Source organism: Lepidochelys olivacea (genome assembly GCF_965140295.1).
Source record: "Lepidochelys olivacea isolate rLepOli2 genome assembly, chromosome: 21".
NCBI classification, from domain to species: Eukaryota; Metazoa; Chordata; order Testudines; family Cheloniidae; genus Lepidochelys; species Lepidochelys olivacea.
The window spans coordinates 8,778,261-8,797,739 of NC_140431.1; the positions used below are offsets into that span (position 1 = coordinate 8,778,261).

Genomic DNA, 19,479 nt, shown 5'->3' on the forward strand with positions numbered 1-19,479 from the left:
TCGTAAGTGGTGCCGAGACAACACATTTATATGGGGCTATATTACACTTAGAGCATTTCCTGGGATTATTTCACACCAGTCTACAAACTATAATAGACTTCAGAGTGGGAGCAAGAAGAAAAACATATTTAACATCTACCTCTCCCCTTTTGAATTCTTCAAAATCTCTTAGTAGGAGCAGGTTACTGGTCCCATCCCCACTTTTCCCCAGCTCCCTACCACTTTATTTCTTTGTAAAGTCCTTGAGTGTCTGGGGGGGTTTATTTTGATTGCATACATTTGTGTTGCAGGTGGTCTGGACGTAATCACCGTGAGAAGATTGGGGTCCATGTCCTCTTTGACCAGGTATTAAACATGGAACCTTACTGCTGCAGGGACTCTCTCTCCTCTCTTGACACAGAGACCTTTGTCTATGACCTCTCCGCTGTGGTGATGCATCATGGTAAAGGGTTTGGCTCAGGACACTACACAGCATATTGCTACAACACAGAGGGAGGTGCGTGTGCCTTATTACTGGGGAAACAGATTTTAAAAGTCTGTTTAATATTTTGTTCCATAGACTTAGTGTATTTTAAAGGTTTATAGTCAGAGCTTTAAATAAAATTTATTGCCATTCCATAGCTTTATTTCCAGAGTGTATTGCTAGTAGCATGTATTTGCATAAGGACCAAAGACTGCTTTTCCTTTCCCTTCCTTGTAGCCCACTGGGATGGCTTTACTGCTTGCTTCGTACCATCGGCGTTTCATTGTCTTGTGCTACGTAACTCGATTGTGCTGCTCTGGTTGGCATCTTTCTGACCCTACTTGGGATGGGGAGATAACACAGAAAATGTGCTGAAACTGGAGCTGGACTAGTCATGAATAACATCCACAGTGTTTTTCTAAATTCTCGAACACTTACCTCTTTCCACAGCATGAGTATTGATACTACTCTTCCCCACCTTATTACAGAGAAGGGAGAATTATAACTAGGCCTGTCTTGAAAGCTTTTAGTTTTTGTTAGTTGAGGAGGTTTTTTTAGGATATAATAGAAAATCAAGTTACAGCTCCACCACATAGTGGTAAACTGGGTTAATAGCATAGAAATGCTATGCAGGCCTGCTAACCTGCAGGTTAAAACACCTCTCTTTTCCCCCTCCCCTGGAAATTCCCATTTCTTGTGATTGTTTTTAGGGTACATTTATAAGAGACAATCAAAAGGATTATGGTCTCGTTACTAATGTCCTCTTTCTTCCTTTGGTTCCTAGGTTTTTGGGTCCACTGCAATGATTCCAAACTGAATGTATGTAGCGTGGAGGAGGTGTGCAAAACCCAGGCCTACATTCTTTTTTACACTCAAAGAACAGTGCAGGGCAAAGCAGGAATCTCAGAAACACAACTCCAAGCTCAGGTGCCGTCCAAAAACAGCGATAAGGACAGAAGACTGACATTCCCATGATGGGAAGCATTAATAACTCAACTGACTCTCTCAGTTTTTTAAACCATTGGTGTTCACACATCATTCCTCTTCGTAGGAATAAAGGCTTACTGCAGGAACAGATCAAATCACCATGTTTGCCACCCCAGGGTCCGGAAAAATGCCTATCAGGCTGTGCAATTCCGTCATAGAAAATTGTAGTCAGAATCTTTTCTTCTTTTTTTTTCATTGGTAAAACTCACTTTCCTCAAAACAGCCACAGATGCCTGGTATCGTTCATCTTATTTCAAACAGAAATTAAATGAAGCATGTAAAGTAAGTACAACCCATTTGTTCATCCAGAATACAAACCTATCAAACTGACTCCCAAATTCGCTAGTAATTAATACGGATTACAAAAAAGATCTCCAGAAAAAATAGAGGTACAGTAGAATCTCACTTAACCTTCATTCCCTTGGTGTCAATGATATTCTCTGGTGTGAATCACTTACCCAGTCCCTTCCCACCTGTGTTTGTCTGAGTGGTTTCAATTTCCCCAAAATATCTTGAATAGGTGGAGTTGTATTTTTCAAAAGGCATTCTTGCTGGAGAGTCTTCTAAGGCCCTTTGCCCTAGGAAAACGTTTCACCAAGCCTTAATCACATTGTCTGTAACAGTGCTGAAAACATTTTGAAAATAGATTAGTGCACATAGGACACCACCAGTAGAGGAAGGGACTAGAGGATGCCCATTACTGACTTCCATTGTCAGCAACGGATCATTTTCTGAGTATTGACAGGGCCTACATTTAACATTGGTACACACATGGCAGCATTTTTCTTTAACTGGACTAAATTGACTTGGAAATTTAGTGTTCACTTCTGATATGGAATGTGATAAATGTGGTTCTGCTCTGGAGAGAGATCATGTAAAAGTGGAACCTTCTGATTGATCAGATCTGCCCCAGTACATGTTCAGAATCCTGTCTGCAGACGTTAGCAGCAAAAATAAGTGTGAGTTGTTTTTTATTCCTGTTAGCACTACAGTGCCAACGCAGCTATAGGGGAGTGTGCTGGATTTTGGGGTTTTTTTGTGCATAAACACAATTGCTTACTAAATTCCAACCTGTTACGCTTATGCAAGTTTGTTGAAGACAATGAGATTACATAGACATTATGGAGGGAAGAATTTGGCCAGCCACATCTTTATTTCAAGTGGTGGCTTGGCTCTCAAATCCCAGTTTTGAGTTTGCAGAGCTGCAGACTTGTAAAAACATCTTTATACTTGCAATCTGAGCTTGGTATAGAAATCACTGAAACACAGCAACCATAGGGCCTCACGGTACCATTTTAGTCTCTTTTCTCAGTAGAACCACACTTAAAACATTTATTTAGTTTGAGGATTGTGCTGTCCATGTTCAATTTTAGAGATCAGACCTGAGAGTTCGAAAGAGGGTCTCTTGTTCCCTGTGCAGTCAGTCTTGTTTGGTGGAGATGGCTAAGGTGGAAACTATTTAAAAATCCAGTGGGACATTTTAAACCTCAGAAATTTAAACTTAAAATCCAGATAAAAAGTCCTGAAATCATTGGTTTTCCTTCTTTCCTTTTATTCTTGTCAGCATTTGCCCACCAGATATAAACTAATTGGCAGAGCCATCCTGTTGTTCTACAGGGTGGGATAAATTTCCTGAAGTAATACCCTCTTGCCATTGCCACTATCATGACAATTAACCTCCTGTCTTAAGGGCAAAACAGACTCTCCTCTCAGGTTGTTGTTAATCACTCCAACTATCCGGGAGGGAGGGAGCAGTATGGCAGGGCAGACAACCAACTTCTTTCCTGTCACCAGAGCAAAGACTGAGTGTGTCACCTCAAGGAGACACTGGTCTTCACTGTCCTGGAGAGTGGGAGTTGCTCAAGAATCCATGTTTCCTGTATGTCTGAGCAACGTGTTGCTTTGGAGCCTACAAAAATTGCCTGGTTTTGTTTTGCTAGTAACTGTAATTTCAGAATTCTACATTTTCACTCACTGGAGGCAGAGCAATTTGAGGCAGTCCCATAGGTGCTAATGAAATTTGTTTTGTTTAAAAAAAAAAAAAAAAGCCTTATCTGTAACTAGGCTTGGAAGGATTTGATTTTTATTTCTTACGAATTCTGACAGGTATTTGTTTATTTCCTAGATGTATGTACTGGTTTTTTGGGGGGCAATTCAAGGAAAGAAAAACAAACCCCATAGATAGTAACTATTCAAACTGTAATGGGCCAAATTAAGACAGAATGTAAGGAGATTCAACTCCACTGAATTCACTGCAGTCCAAATTTGGCCCAGGGAATGTAAAAGTTGAGGTCCGTAAGATTTAGAAACAAAATCATGCAGCTGTGATTATCAAATATTTATAAGCATGATTGGTTCTTTGCTAATACAAAAAGTACATACTTATTAGTCCAAACAATATTTGAAAGCAAAAAGTAGAGAAGAGAAAGCTGAAGTACTAAAATACCTTTTTAATCTTTTTTGGGGGTGGAGGGAGAAATAGATATTTTCCAAAGCACTGATTATCCTTCCAAGCCTATCAGTTCTTTTAAGATGAAATTGGACCCATTATTTAACAGAAAGTAGATTATTTGCTTTTAAACAGCAGATTCACAGTTTACCATGACTGATGACCATAATGGCAAATTTACTTTCTGGAAACTCCTGCCATGGTAACGCTGTTATAGAAAAGTCTATGATATAAAGGCAAACCACAATGCAGCATTACAATTGTTACTGCAGTGAGCCTAGACTTATCACTATGAATGCTCATCTTTTGACTGAGTGTGTTGCATTAATATTTGAATTCAGGTAGTAATACAGTTGTCACTTGAATTGAGTAGGTTGCAGAGAGGGAAGGGAGGCTGGAAGGAGGGTGTACATTTAGCCATCAATGTATCAGATTTCCCAAGCAGATTTGTAGCATTTGCTGTTGACATCTTTTGAGATTAGTGGCCTCTCCATATGATATTAACCCAGTAGTGCTGAGATGTGGAGAAATTGCAGTCAGAAAAAATGACTTACCCTGGTAGGGAAGGAAATAATTATACTTTAAATTAAACTTGCTTTTTCCAACACTGTGAGGTTTCTGTAATATTTAGCTTTTATTTGGAAGCGATAGCGTATAGCATTTTTTATGCTGTTTGGTTTATATTTGTCTACTGCAGGCTTCTTTATATAAGCATCGCCCAGTGCTCCCACTGTGCTGTACACTGTTTTATAGTGTCCTGGTTGCCAGAAATTCTGATTGGAAGTTACATGTCTAGGTCAATAAGATGAAGATGTTATTTGCAATTACAGTGAAGTCCACTTAAGTGAATGCTTGACAAAAGTGTAACCTATAAAATAAACTTTGTCCCTCCTTAATCCTATGAGTCAAATTATGCTCAGACACTGGCATATACTTAGAGTAGCTCAGCTGAAGTCAATTGAATTACTCCAGATTTAGGTCCCTATCCTGCAAACACATAACATATGGGTGCTACCTGAATCATGCAAGTAGTCCCATTTACTTTAATAAGACTACTCATGTAAGTAGTTATGTACAGTAGTTATGTTGGCAGAATCAGATCCTTAAATTGGTGTAATTAAGAGCAGAATTTGGTCCTGTATGGGTAGTTAAAATTCTTCAATTTAAAAAAAGAAAAAATGGGTGGAACAGGCTAATATCTCAATTCTTTTTTAAATGACTGGATGAATAAGAAATTATGCCTGCTCTGTATAAGTTTATTGGCTTGATGGAAACCATTTGCAAGAGGTTGCTGCTGCATATGCAAATACAAGGATGTCGATGACCAAATTTGTAAGGCTCTGAAGCAGCAACTAATGCTAGCCTTAAACCTTGGAGTGCTACAGTAGACGAAAAATAATTGTCACCATTTTTTCTGTCCTACCTTTGCTCCTGTGGCTTTCTAGGAGCCCAGTCCTGTCAGGTGAACAGAGCCTCCTGAGAGCGGTGGTGCTGAGCAACACCCAAAGCTAATGGGAGTTGAATGTGATTGGCACCTTTCAGGATAGGCCTCTAGAAGCATAGGAAGCTGCTGTAAATTAATGAATTACTTATACTCGTACGTATGTGCAGCTTGAAATATGGAGGCACCACCAGCACCTCCTTAATCTATTTAAATCTTAAGTAAACCAGTTTTATTTCACTTAGTTTTTTAAATATGAAAATCTTAACCTGACCATGAAGTTGTAAATTTTAAGTCCCAAGGTCTGCTGGAAAACATTATCTTAGGCTAACTTCACCACTAGCAAATTAATTACAACTACTTCCCAGTACCTTACTCTCTTACTGCCTGCACTGCCAAGTTACACTATGCACTGGGCGAAGAGGAATTTTAATGCAAAATACTGAAAGCTGACAAAGTTTTTTGTAGTCTACTGACTAGATGAACTCCAGTTTGATAACTTCAAACATTGTCACAGGTGAGGCAGTAGATAGAATAATGCATATTAAACAGTCTGGGACTGAGCTGTCATATTGGAATTGTTCCCTTCCGGGTGACAGGACCACCTCCACACAGTTAAGAACTTCCAGACATCTTGAGTGTAGAAATAAAATTGGAAATGGTAAAAATGTTAAATGTGTCCTATGGACTCGTAAGCAGAGATTATTTTTGTTTTTAAAAGCCAAGGCTTCTAGTGTAAATAGTCTCCCTGCCATACAGAAGCTCTGATAGAATATGCTTAGTTACTTCCCAGTGGGAGAGACAAGCAAGTGGGTGTTGGCTGCCATCAAAATACCCCAGCATAAAATGGGAGAGGTCAACAGTATTACAGACAGAAAAATTTGAAAAAAAAAGGGGGGGGGGGCAGGAATGGAAGACTGGGAAAAGGGTTAGTTTTACCTACTGATAAAGCTTTGTGAACTAATTTTTATATGATTCATTAAATTTGGTGCCTTGTATCCAATTACATTTTGCATGGGACCGAAAAGTTGGGAGTTTTAAAAGAATTTCCCCTCTCATCATTCAAGTGGCAGACAAATCTGTATGTTTTTTACAAGTACTTTTCAGTGTCATTGACATTTTTACATTTCATATCTGTTTGTGAATGAAGAAAAACAGTTCTTACCAGCAAGTTCAGAACTTGATATATTTTGGTGTACATGTCTGAAATCTCTGTGTTTGTAATAACTCAAATGACTACTTGTTCAAAGGCAGAACATGTTTGTTTGTTTGTTTTTTTATTTTCTTTCTATGTTACTCAGACCACTTCCAATCAGGTCAGTAAGGTTACGCCTCTCAAAACAAGAACCTTATTTATAATAAGACCTGTGTTATATGAGGGATAAAATCTCCACTTGCAGCATTTTGGTAGAGTAGTAGGAGTTTTGGAAAGGCCTTTCTGATTTAAACATATTGACTGATGATTGGAGACTTAAGAAGGGGAGGGAGGGGGGAGAGAGAGAGTTACCTTTGACATGGTACTATTTGCACAGATTTACCAGTTAGCAGTGTAGTAAACAATCCCACAATACTGCAGTTTCATATGCAAGATGCACGGTTGTTTAAGGTGGCTAAATATCTCTCCTTAAACTGTAGATGGTAAAATCCCAACTCCTGCTCTGAATGCTGCCTTCTTTTGTGTCTAATCTCTGCACCTGGTTTGAGATTAGCCAGGGAGGAAGGAGTTGAGTAGGAATTTCTTGCCTGTGGGAATATAAAACCTAAACTGGGAGGGTTTTTGGTTTCTATTACATCAATATTGATATCCATGTATTTACAAGTGGGAATGTGAAGCATTCTTGCAAGTTTTTAAATTTATAAAACCACAGCACAGGTTTCATGATCAAAAACTGCATTTGTTAGTTACCTGTACCAATTTGTAATTAGTTGTCTTAGTTAATTTTAGGGTATGCCTTGGGCCATTCCTTCCATTGTGCTTATTTTATTTTGTGTGTATGTATGAGTTCCAGTTGTTCTAAGAATAATTTGTATGGTTGGCCAAAATGCTTTCAAAAGGAACTTTTAAACTGGAACAAGTCTTCTTAAAAATGTTTTCAACTTACATTTCCAAAAGGAAAAAAAAAATGACCAGCCCAATGGGCCCAAGACTGACTTTAACCACTGTTAACTATTTATTGTTTGAAGCTTGTGCACGAACAGCTCTTTTACTGAATTCTGTTCAGGTTGGAGTTTGGGAAAGGGAAGGAGTTAAAAAAACAACCCACTGACAAAGCTGAAGTGACCACTGTAAAACGTTTTGGAGTATATGTAGATGAGGCAGGAAGAGTTTAATCACCAGAGGATCCAGCAGTGAATGCTTTTGTGTGTGGGTGGTGGCGGCAGCAAAGGGTATAAAATCAAAGAATGGAATCTGATCAGCAGCAAAATCCTAACCCTTGAGGGCCTGCCACTTAACCATTCATTCTACAAAAAGTATAAGTTTAATGGAAAACTATTCCTTCTCAGAAACTATCCACTCACTTCTCTGGAGATTTAAAGAAAAATATAAAGGAAGTCACCTGCTTAAACCCCACAATGGTCACTTGGAGGTAAAAAAGGAATGAATAGACAACTAATAGCTTGTACTTTGATTTAATATTAAAAAATTATGGTTAAGCATTTCAGGGTAGAAAACTATTGCCTTAGATATGAGAGAGAAACTGAACTCTTTTCATGTTAAAATTAAACTCTGTAGAGAACTTTCTGATGCTGGCTTTTTGCTTGATGAGCAGAAAGAACATCTAGGGCCTGAGATGGAACAGCAGTTAGTGCACTTGTAATTAGAGTCTCAGTCTAAGAGCTTGTCTACATGGTAGGGTAATGCATGCTCTGGGAGTGTAATTTTTTGAAGTGTACTGTGTGTTGCACATTAATAGGTCTGGTCTGCACACATTTTCTATCAGCATAACTTTTAGTTAGGGTTGTGTAGTTTGGTTCTTTTAAACCAATAACTAAAGTGATACGATGTCCTACGTGTGGCTGGGTGAAAAGTGCTTAAACCAGTATGGCTTATTCCCCTTCTCATTTGTGGAATAAGCTGCAGTGGGATACGTGTATAACAGCAGCCACACTGGAGAGTGGGGGGGATTGTATCACTTTAGCTATACCAGTATAGTTAAACCACTACAACTCTTGTGTGTAGACAAGGCCTAACAATGTATCTATCAAAAGAGACAAGCTAGAGCCTTAAGTGAATGACTTTTTCTGCCAGCTTTTCCTGCTCTAGTCTAGAATCTGTCCCTTTTTAAACAGTTGCCTAGCTACACCTTGGCACCTTTCTGATTGGATAAGTAATACTACCTTTAGTCTGTCTAACTCAGTACTCCTGATCTGGCAAGGCTACAACTGTATACGCTCCTGCCTAATCGTATTAGAAAGCCCTTACCACTTGACAGTACCATTTGGCCTAACAATTAAAATTCACATAGGTACAGATTTCCCCCTGCCTCAAATAAACCACACAAATATGTGAAAACTCAACTTTGAGTAAGTGTTTGAGGGGCCCCTTGCTGGCTGCTGCCACTCAGAAGTGACCTTGATACTGGCACCATGAGGAGCCCATGGTGTGAAGTAGAACTGATCCATTTTAACTTAGCTTTAAATAAGCATTTACAAATTAAGGGGGAAACTTACTCAATGCCATAACTATTAGTGTCCATTAAAGAGAGAGTTCATATGAGAGGAAAAAAGTTAGCTAAATTGTTTGCCTGAAATAAAATCCCCCTCAATGTTTTTCCAAGAGTCTTCCCCTTTTTAATGTTTTAAAATCCAATTTAAACAAATGTTCACATAACAGATAAACTTCATAGAATATCAGGGTTGGAAGGGACCTCAGGAGGTCATCTAGTCTAACCCCCTGCTCAAAGCAGGGCCAATTCCCAACTAAATCATCCCAGCCAGGGTTTTGTCAAGCCGGGCCTTAAAAATCTCAAAAGAAGGAGCTTCTACCACCTTCCTAGGTAATGCATTCCAGTGCTTCACTACCCTCCTAGTGAAAAAGTTTTTCCTAAAATCTGACCTAAACCTCCCCCACTGCAACTTGAGACTATTACTCCTTGTTCTGTCATCTGCTACCACTGAGAACAGTCTAGATCCAGATTGTAAACTTAATTTACAAGTTCTGATCATGGATTTCCAAGCTTCTTTATGGAATAGTGATTAAGTTTGGGATTTTGAAGAGCCCTTGGATTGGCCTAATTCTTCTCCCATTACATCAATAGGAATTACACCATTGACTTCAATAGGAGCAGTTAAACCAGGGCCAAGTACTTTTTAAAATCCCATTATAAAGTAACACTTTGCTTGGTGATCCTTGGAAGACTGCTGTTCTTTAAATATTTGCCAAGGCTGGAAAGAACAGTTTTCTTTTAACATTAAACATTCTCTTGAAAGCACAAATGAAGGATGGATGTTTCTTTTGCTTTTTTGAGCGAGAAACCCAAAGTGTGAAGGGGAAAAAAATAACTTGGCCAGACATTGGCTTTTCAGTGACTTTTGTGGGGGGCTTTAAGTCAAAGCTATGTGTAGCTGTACTAGAGGCTTCTGCTACCTGATCAATAATTACCTAAGCTGATACACACCATGCTCTGGTAATTAACAAGGCTGTCTTAGCTGCAAGGACTTTCATAGATGATAGCTAGGAATCTAACTAATTGCTGGCCATTTCAGTGCATAGATGTATTGGTGAAGGACTGCTCCTAATCTTATGGAAGTTAAACGAGCTCTATTTCAGGCAACATCCAGTAACTCACCATGACAGAATTGTGTGCCTACAGCTGCATAACCTGGCTCCTGTCTGAACCCAAGTTCTAGGAAGAAGTTAGGATGTTAAGTCAAAAACCTTTAGGAATCAAGTTTAAATCTATCCAATATTCTTCCCTTTTTAATTTTTGTTGGAAGAGGACATGTCTCCTGTTTAGTGAGACTTAAGTTCATAATGAGCATCCTTTGCTGAATACTGAAATACTTGTTCTGAAAATTTAGGCGGAGATTATTTCCAATTAACTTACTAGATAAAGCTGAAATTGACTTATTTCCTCCATCTGCTCTGAAGGGCCCTCACTACACCCCACCAAAAAACAGACACCTGAATCTGTTGGCTGTGCTGTGTAGGACTCCTCTTAACACAGTAATAGATGAACTCATGCATAAAATTCCAAAGGATCTGAAGCCATGCTGCAGTGGTGCTGCATAATGCTCAGGGCTGGAACATGTGCTACTGTTTGTGTAGCTATAGCATGACAACGCACATGATTAAAGCTAGAAAGGAGCAGTGCTTCTGAGCCTATCCTCCATATCATCACTTTCACCTCCCATAGAATAGCCTCACCAAGATCAGCTGGATTCCAACAACAACTTAATGGTGGCAACTAGCAGAACCAGTCCAAGGCACTAAAATGCTATGCAACACCAAACAGCTTCTTCCCCAAGTATAACATACAATCATAATTCCTCTAAGATAAAGAAATGCACCAGCTTTATCCTGTCTGAACATTTATCCGTGTACATTTCTGGTGGTTAGAGTTTACTTAGGGCTTTTAAAAATGTTGTTTTCCCTTTGAATAAATAGCTGACAAGTCCTGCTTACAACACAGGATTAGGACTTGTTCCTTTCTCTTTTGGGTGTGAAATATGAATCATGTTTTTATGATTTTTGTAAATCTTTACTCTTTTTTACACCTTGTTTTGTAAGATGAAGTTTCCTATTAAAAGAATAAAATTCCAGTGTAATAGAATGTCATTATTTCACACATTTTATGATAATTTAATAAGAAGCTTCTAGACATGGTACAGAATTAAACTCAATATGCAACAGCTTCACAAGTCTTGAAAATATAACTGATTACTTTAATAGACATTGAGCTCAGTGGGGTGAACTGAATATACAACAAACATCAAGCGTTAAATGGCTTCTCCTCACTTATCACTGTTCATTGTGGAACGATAGCTATGCTTGAATTAAAATACAATTTTAGAGCTGCTGCTGAACTTTCAGTTAACTAGAACAAAAGCAACAAACACCACACAGCTCTTCTGATCATCATTTTGGTCATCCTGTCACACTGAGATTAGAAGCTCTTCAGACTTGATGCAGGTACATTTTATTCACATCTGCAATTAAAGATCAGACAAAGGATGGGTTAGAGAGCCAAGTGTCTGGTCTAGTGTAACAAAATGACATTGGGTGAGAAGTCACTAAGGTAATCATGTTTCCCCTAGAATACCACTTTGAGTTGTGAAACACCTTACCGTTGATGGTTAAATGCATGGATGGTGTTCAGTCTTGTATCTGAACACTGTATTTTAGGGCACAATATAAATACCTATAGTTTTACAGGGCCTACCTTTTTGCATGTTCACCTGATTATATAATTATGTGGATCAAGGAAAAATCTATGTAATTTGAATTTTGCTGCCCATTTGAAGGGCATTTCGGAGCCTAAGGTAACCTTAAAAATCAGCTGGGTTGGAATATCCATTACTGACCATGAGGCTAGGTTGAGACTGTGCCGTACATTACATTAATCAGAATGTCTTAGATACGCAACATATTTGGAGAAGGCATAACACAGATTGCACAGTAAGTGGCCGTTTACAAAACAACATCCTTACCCTGAGGCCTTGGCAAAAAAGGATGTAGTAATGAGCAAATCACACTAGTACAGCTTCACTAAAATAGGTGTGAAAAAAGGAGGGGGAGGAGCTCAATCCACAGGAAGTGGAAGGCTGTTGACAACTCTAAGGGGTAGTATAAAGCAGTGGAGGGGAGACTCCTACAAAGGAAGTGGACATAGATTTATGTAAGTCTTTGAAACTGAGACATAGGCCCTGGAACTTTAAAGAAGTCTCTTGCGCAGCCCCGTAGTCCAGTTCTAGCTTGCACACTCCTCCTCCACAAAACAGACTTTAATATTGAAGTTTGATAGCTCCAGACAGTGGAGCCCCTATTAGCCAGAAGTGCAGTTCCCACAACTTGACTGCAGCAGTCTTCCTCTGTAGAAAATCATGCACTGCGGTCTTTTAATCCTGTGTCATGCAAAAGCTCCAGAACTTCCCATATCTATTGCTGCTCCTTTATCCAAACCGTTGATTATCCTGATTAGTTTGTTTCCTCTCATTATTCAAACAACAACTGTATTTCCACACCATCACAATGTCAGGTACTCACTAGTACTGCTATGCAACTGGTTGAGGAGCCATCAAATCAATGTCTGTCAAGTTTCGGGCTACCCAGACTCCAGCAGCAAAAAGCCCCAGGTTAACTATGAGGTTTCTGAAACAAATACATAGTAAGTTAGATTTGTTGAAGCAACTGGTGTTGTCTGGCCTACATTAAAGTGTTTCCTACCTAGAACACCAACTGTAAATGTACAGAGCAAGACCTCCAGCACTGATGGCTTTAAAAACAAACAAATATTAAGTGTCATTGCCAAGCTATGCTATAGCTGGAAGAAGCAACAATGTTAGATGTGGGTGGGGGTTTCCCCTTTTTTGCTGCCTCCTCAGGAAGGGCCTGCTGTTTAGAAGCCATTCTACTCCCATCTATATTCTGTATTTCCCCTGCTTCATCCTATATTAGGGAGATTTCCATGAAAACAGGATGTTTGTCTTAAATAATTTTCTCCTGCTGCTTATTCCCCCTCCTATGGTAACTAGCTGCTGCCACAATTATGGCAAGCAGAATTATGACTTCAGGTAGGGAATAAGCAGCAGGATCAGATGAACTCAAGCAGATGTCAGGTTTTTCACATACCAGAGATCTTGGTAACAGAAAAAAGGCAAATGCAGAGAACAGGATTTAATTGTTTCTAATTTGATTTTTTTTTTAAATTATTTCAGGAGTGTATTCTCTTCAACAGAGGCTTAAAATTATTAGAGATGCCCTGTGAATTATTCTTGACTTATGTTGTGTAAAAGGATAAATGTTACCTGCCTCACACGTCTGGGATCTTTACCCTAAAGTACCAAACTCTTAATAACAATTGTATTAAGCGCTTTAAATTTGAAAGGAAATAAACATACATCCTCAACCTCCTTACTAGATAGGAAAGGTTCTCCTCCTCCCTTTTACAGATGTGGAAGTAGAGCCCCAGGAAGGCTGTCACTTGGTCCAAGGTCACAGGGCAAGTCAGTAACAAAGCCACAAGTAGATTGCAGGACTCCTGATGCCCCATTCCCTGGTCTAGCTGCAACACCACAGTCTTCCTCCTCCCAGCTGGAGGGGAACAGAACCCAGGGAACTCTGACTGCCAGGCCCCAGTTCTGGCTACCAGACAACTCCTTCTCCTTACAATCTCACACCTCTCAGGGTGTCACTTAGGGACCTTGCCCTGCTGAAAACAATGGGGCAGACACAGCACTGCTCCAGATTCTGTTTCCTCAACGGCATTTTTCACTGAATGCAATGTTTCCCTTTAACTTGTCTTCACCATGTCCTGACCCAACTCTGCCACCACCCCTTGCAGTGACCCACCCCGGTCATGGCTTAAAGGCCTGTGCGCGCTTCCTGGGCTCTGGGGGCCACAGCCTCAGTGAGCAAGGTAGGTTCCAGGCACATGTAGAGCCTCCCCCCTCTCTCAGCTCCAATAAGTGCCATGGAACCAGGCCTGACTCCTGGGGGGGGAGCCACAGGCCCACAGCTCAGATCCTGCAAGGGCACGTGAAGAGCAGCTTTCCCCCACGCTGAGGTCACAGACCGTCGGCACTGTCACGGCTCCCGGGGGGGGACCCCCCCGTCTCCCCGTCGGGGGGCGCAGTCACGGCTCCCGGGGGGGACCCCCCGTCGGGGGGCGCTGTCACGGCTCCCGGGGGGGGACTCCCCCGTCGGGGGGCGCTGTCACGGCTCCCGGGGGGGGACTCCCCCGTCGGGGGGCGCTGTCACGGCTCCCGGGGGGGGACTCCCCCGTCGGGGGGCGCTGTCACGGCTCCCGGGGGGGGACTCCCCCGTCGGGGGGCGCTGTCACGGCTCCCGGGGGGGGACTCCCCCGTCTCCCCGTCAGGGGGCGCAGTCACGGCTCCCGGGGGGGGACCCCCCGTCTCCCCGTCGGGGGGCGCAGTCACGGCTCCCGGGGGGGGACCCCCCGGACTCCCCGTCGGGGGGCGCTGTCACGGCTCCCGGGGGGGACCCCCCGTCGGGGGGCGCTGTCACGGCTCCCGGGGGGGGACTCCCCCGTCTCCCCGTCAGGGGGCGCAGTCACGGCTCCCGGGGGGGGACCCCCCGTCTCCCCGTCGGGGGGCGCTGTCACGGCTCCCGGGGGGGACCCCCCGTCGGGGGGCGCTGTCACGGCTCCCGGGGGGGGACCCCCCCGTCTCCCCGTCGGGGGGCGCTGTCACGGCTCCCGGGGGGGGACCCCCCGGAGTCCCCGTCGGGGGGCGCTGTCACGGCTCCCGGGGGGGCCCCGGCCCCCCTCACCCCACAGCAGCGCGCTCAGCCCGGGGGCCCGGCCAGGGGGCACCTGCGGAAGTCGCTCCTGTCGGCGGCGAAGCGGCAGGCGCTCCGGACCCAGTCCCGCAGCCCCTCGCGGGGGGACCCGGGGCCGCCGCCGCCGCCCGCCTGCCCGCCCGGTGCCATGGCTGCTCCGCGTGCTCGGGGCGAGGCTGCCGCGGCTCGTGCGGCCAGCGGATAAAACGTCACATCCTGCTCATGGCTCGGCCCCATTCCGTCACTTCCGTGGCGGGGCCGACGCGGGAAAGCGGCGTGGGAGCGCGTGGCGGCCTGGAGCCTTGCGCGTGCGCAGGGGCCACGTGCACGTACCCAGAAGGGGGCCCCCTGCAGCACTGCGCGTGCAAAGTGCGATCCCAGCGTGCAGCCCCCGAGCCTTATTCCGTGTGCAAAGCACACGCCTGGGGCCAGGCCATGTGCCCAGGGCAGTGACGTGCAACGTCCGTGTGCAAAGCGCAAGGGTAAATGCCAGCCCCGGGTGCAAAGTACAAGGGCCCGTGCAACGCCCCGCGTGCAAAGTGCAAGCCCTTGAAAGATAAAATAGGGAAAAATGAATATAAATAATGCTAGTCCAGGGCCTTGACCCTGAAGTCCCTGCTCTGGTTTGTAAAGTTGCATCCTTAAATGCCTGTAGGGTCAAACCCATGAACACCCAAAGAAATAACCCCTAGCTTTGATAGGACGTGAATATGGTTTTCTGAGAACATGGATATGGGCGGACTAGGGACTAAAGAAGAAAAGGACATGGACTGAGACGTGAGTGATGGAGAGAGTTAGAATGACAATCACTGTTGGAAAGTTTGCCAAGATTATTCATGGATCCAAATGCCTCCTACGAACAGCACATTAACAAGGCACCTTCTCTCAGAGCATGTCTACACTACACAATTAAGGCGACCTAATTTACATTGGCGTACAGCCGCCAAAGTAATTACAAAAAGAAAAGGAGGACTTGTGGCACCTTAGAGACTAACCAATTTATTTGAGCATGAGCTTTCGTGAGCTACAGCTCACTTCATCGGATGCATCACTAACACGAATACAGACTAACACGGCTGCTACTCTGAAACCCGAAGTAATTACATCACTTCTTCACGTCTGCATTTTGCTCCTTGTGTCGGTGGGGCATGTCCTTACCAGGAGCGCTTGCACCGATTGACCTGTCAGTGTCGGGCATTGTGGGTCAGCTTTGGAAAGCCAGCAACACTTGATGTGAGCAGTGCAGTGTCTACACTGACTCTGCTTTGACCTAGCCACATTGGCTGTGTCTCAGCGCATCTCGCGGAGGTGGCGTTATTAAGTCGGTGTAGTGGGCGAGTTACATCAGCGGAAGCAAAATTTTAGTGTAGCTGCTTATGTAGTTAAGTCGACATAAGCTGTTTTGCGTCGAGCTAACTCTGTAATGTAGACTAGGGCTCAGACTGACCAAGCCTCCTGGCATGTCAGGGACACTCCCATTTGCAACAACCCCCAAACTCCCTATTTAGTAATGTTATTAATGTTATTAAAAACTACATTACCCAGAACCACATGCATCAAGTCACATATGCGCACCAAGCCCTCTCTCCCTGAGCCAGGGAAAGAGAGTGATGTGTATGTGTGGCTAAAGCACAGGCTTTTAGGTAATGTGGTTGCTCTCCTTTCTGCCAATGGGATTGCAGGAGGGGTGGGCTTGTCTGAGCTCGGCATCCAATGGCAGGGCAGGGTGGTAGATTTGAAGACACCTGGGCTAGGTGGAGGTAGGTCAGTAATGGAAAGGTAAGGAGCAGGGGGTTATCCTGGCCTCCTAAGGGTGGGGTTAAAGCCCCCTCAGGACTTGGGGCAGCAGGGATGGGAGGCAAGCCTGCATGGTTTGGTTCTGTTCTGCTGCAACACCCAGCAAAGAGCAGTCTATGTCTCTGAGTGTAATTGCAGCCCTGCTTCCATGAATGCTGCCAAGCTTATTAAAGCCTCTCCAGGTCCCAGCTGTGGGGACTGCAAGTCTTCTTGCCTTGCTGTGTGTTCTACCGGTACGTGTTCTGATTCATAATAATGTGTGATGTCAGCTAGAATTATTTAATCAGAGATTACTAGTCAGCTATGGATCCAGCAGAGTACAGAAAGAACAGCACCCTTTACCAGCCCCTCTGCATGAGGGGAGTGATAGCTGCTTGTCCACCTCCAGCTTAACTTCCCCAAACTCTTCCCTTCTATAGTGTGTGGGACAAAGAAATTCCTTTGTGAGGAAGAGAAGCTACTTTCTCACAATTGATCCCACTCTGTGGTCTGTTTTCGATATCTCAATTTACCTAATTGCTTATGGAACTTCTTTTATGGTATCTCAGATTACACGAGTGATCAACTAAAGGGATTTCTAACCCAGTTGTTATTGCTAAGAACATCTGTGGCAACAAGTCGTTCCCAATGAGCTAAGAACACCTTTCACTGGGTCATGTCCTAAATTACAGATAACATGCAATAAACATACCCCTTACAATAACTGAACATATTTAGATCATAAGTACCCCTCATCAATCATACCTTCTTGTTCATCACAACACACATCTGTGGTAACAGGCATTGTTTGTTAGTTGCCAGGGGTCTGTGCCTGAACATCTGGACGTATTCTCCATGGGTCAGTGGGGTCAGGGTAAGAGATTTCATTGTTGATCCTATATACTTCAGTGTTTGGACATACACCCTAGTTCAGAGAAAGGACAAAATGCTTTGGGTTAGAAGGCAGAATACTCTTTGGTTTGCATACAAAGGTTGTGGTTAGTATAGGTCTAAGAGAATGATAGAGGTTTAATATCTACTAACACCAGGGAGTACAAGGCATTGAGACTGAATGAGGGTACTAGTGGGGGGTTAATGGGAGGGTAGTGTGATTGGAGCTGGATTTCAGGATGCTCCCGGAAATTAACTTGAAAATGTTTGTCAATATGCCCCTTCTCTGCATAAAACAGGAACTAACTGGGGCTAAAGCCTCATCCAGCATATTTAGATAATGGGATATAAGCCCTGAGCCTGCAAGGACTTCAGTAAGGGAAACTTCTCCGTAGAACTCACTATTGGGGCCTAAACCTCTAGTACCCAGACAGTTTCAAGGTAGTCCAGCCCTCGGGAATGCTGAGAGGTAGCATGGTCCAGTGAACAAGGCCCTGCATTAGCGTTTGAGAACTGGGTTCTGTGCCTGGTCCCAGGTGACTGCGGTCAAATCACTTCCCTGCTCCGTGCCTCCAGTTTCCCTTTCCACTCTTTGTCTGCCTTGTTTATGTAGATTGCAAATTCTTTAGGGCCAGAGCTGTCTCTCACTCTGTGTGTGTACTGTGCCCAGCATAAGGGAGCCCTGAGATTGGCTGGGGTTTTTAGGCATCACTGTCATATACATAATAATAATTAATGAATACTAATGGCAAGTTCTCAATCCATTCAGCCCCTCTAAGGAAATACAGCCATGTTTTTAAGAACTTATAGGGAAGACCTATGGAGGGCAGCAGCTCCAAGGAGGAGCATGCCTTAAAAAAAATCACTACCAAAAAACAGCCAGAAGCAGCAAAGACGTCAGTAAGGCCCCAATCCTGCACAACACGGACGTGCTTAACTTCACTGCCTTCTCTGGTGGGACAGCTCAGGGTAGTTGAGTAAGTGCGCAAGGATTTGCAGGATTTTGCAGCTCAGGTTTGCAGGGGAGAAGGTCCTGATCTTGCAAAGCTGCTCTGTTGTGCATCGACACCACCTCCTTTTCTGACCATTTTGTTTTGAGGGCCTAATTCAGTCTTGCAAGAAACACCATGGAGGGCAGGCTCCCGTTCGTTGATCGCGAAGCAGAGTCTGGGGCCTCCCTGCAGCCTAGTCTCCGAAAGAGAGGGGCAAAGCTTGGCTTGTACATGGGTGTGCATGCATGTGTGCACACACACACACTCAGCATCTCCCATCGGTTAGCTCAGGAGATTCCCTGTCTAGTACGCTGCTTTGCGGATCACATTCTAAAGCACTTCTCTCTCCCCATTCATTGTCCAGGGAGCCTAAGTGCCTAACTCGGCTGTGTGGGTTGCAGTGCTCTTCGTGTGATTTTCTGGGCACCCCGAGGTTAGTTGCTGTGACGCTCAGTGCTGTGAGCCTAAGTCCTTTCGTGGATCCCTCCCTGCGAGTCTCTCAATAATAGTTTTAAGGGTGGCAATTCTGCAACAGAAAAGCTTCAAAAACAGACTCCAAGGAGAAACTGCTGAGCTTGAATTAATATTCAAACTAGAAAAGGAGGACTAGTGGCACCTTAGAGACTAACCAATTTATTTGAGCATCAGCTTTCGTGAGCTACAGCTCACTTCATCAACTTGGGTTTGAATAGGTTTCAGAGTAACAGCCATGTTAGTCTGTATTCGCAAAAAGAAAAGGAGGACTTGTGGCACCTTAGAGACTAACCAATTTATTTGAGCATGAGCTTTCGTGGGCTACAGCTCACTTCATCGGATGCATGCCGTGGAAACTGCAGCAGACTTTATATACACACAGAGAATATGAAACAATACCTCCTCCCACCCCACTGTCCTGCTGGTAATAGCTTATCTAAAGTGATCATCAAGTTGGGCCATTTCCAGCACAAATCCAGGTTTTCTCACCCTCCACCCCCCCCACACACAAACTCACTCTCCTGCTGGTAATAGCCCATCCAAAGT

At 43.7% G+C, this 19,479-nt stretch overlaps 2 protein-coding genes across 3 annotated transcripts in view; one reads left to right on the forward strand and one right to left on the reverse strand.

Moving 5' to 3' along the window:
• Positions 1 to 11,033, forward strand: part of USP49 (ubiquitin specific peptidase 49) — a 61,374-nt gene extending 50,341 nt beyond the window's left edge. For both annotated transcript variants that reach the window (XM_084610946.1, XM_084610945.1), the window contains exons 7-8: positions 291 to 496; positions 1,248 to 11,033. In XM_084610946.1, the coding sequence (XP_084467072.1) occupies positions 291 to 496; positions 1,248 to 1,438 (397 nt within the window). In that variant the 3' untranslated portion in view covers positions 1,439 to 11,033. The remainder of the gene's footprint in view (positions 1 to 290; positions 497 to 1,247) is intronic.
• A 172-nt stretch (positions 11,034 to 11,205) lies between these two features.
• Positions 11,206 to 15,052, reverse strand: TOMM6 (translocase of outer mitochondrial membrane 6). Its single transcript, XM_084610947.1, has 3 exons — positions 14,835 to 15,052; positions 12,548 to 12,652; positions 11,206 to 11,490 (listed from the first exon to the last, which is right to left on the reverse strand). Exons 1-2 carry the CDS (start codon positions 15,035 to 15,037, stop codon positions 12,556 to 12,558), a joined length of 300 nt encoding a protein of 99 aa, XP_084467073.1. The 5' UTR covers positions 15,038 to 15,052; the 3' UTR covers positions 11,206 to 11,490; positions 12,548 to 12,555.
• Between the last annotated feature and the right edge of the window lie 4,427 nt (positions 15,053 to 19,479).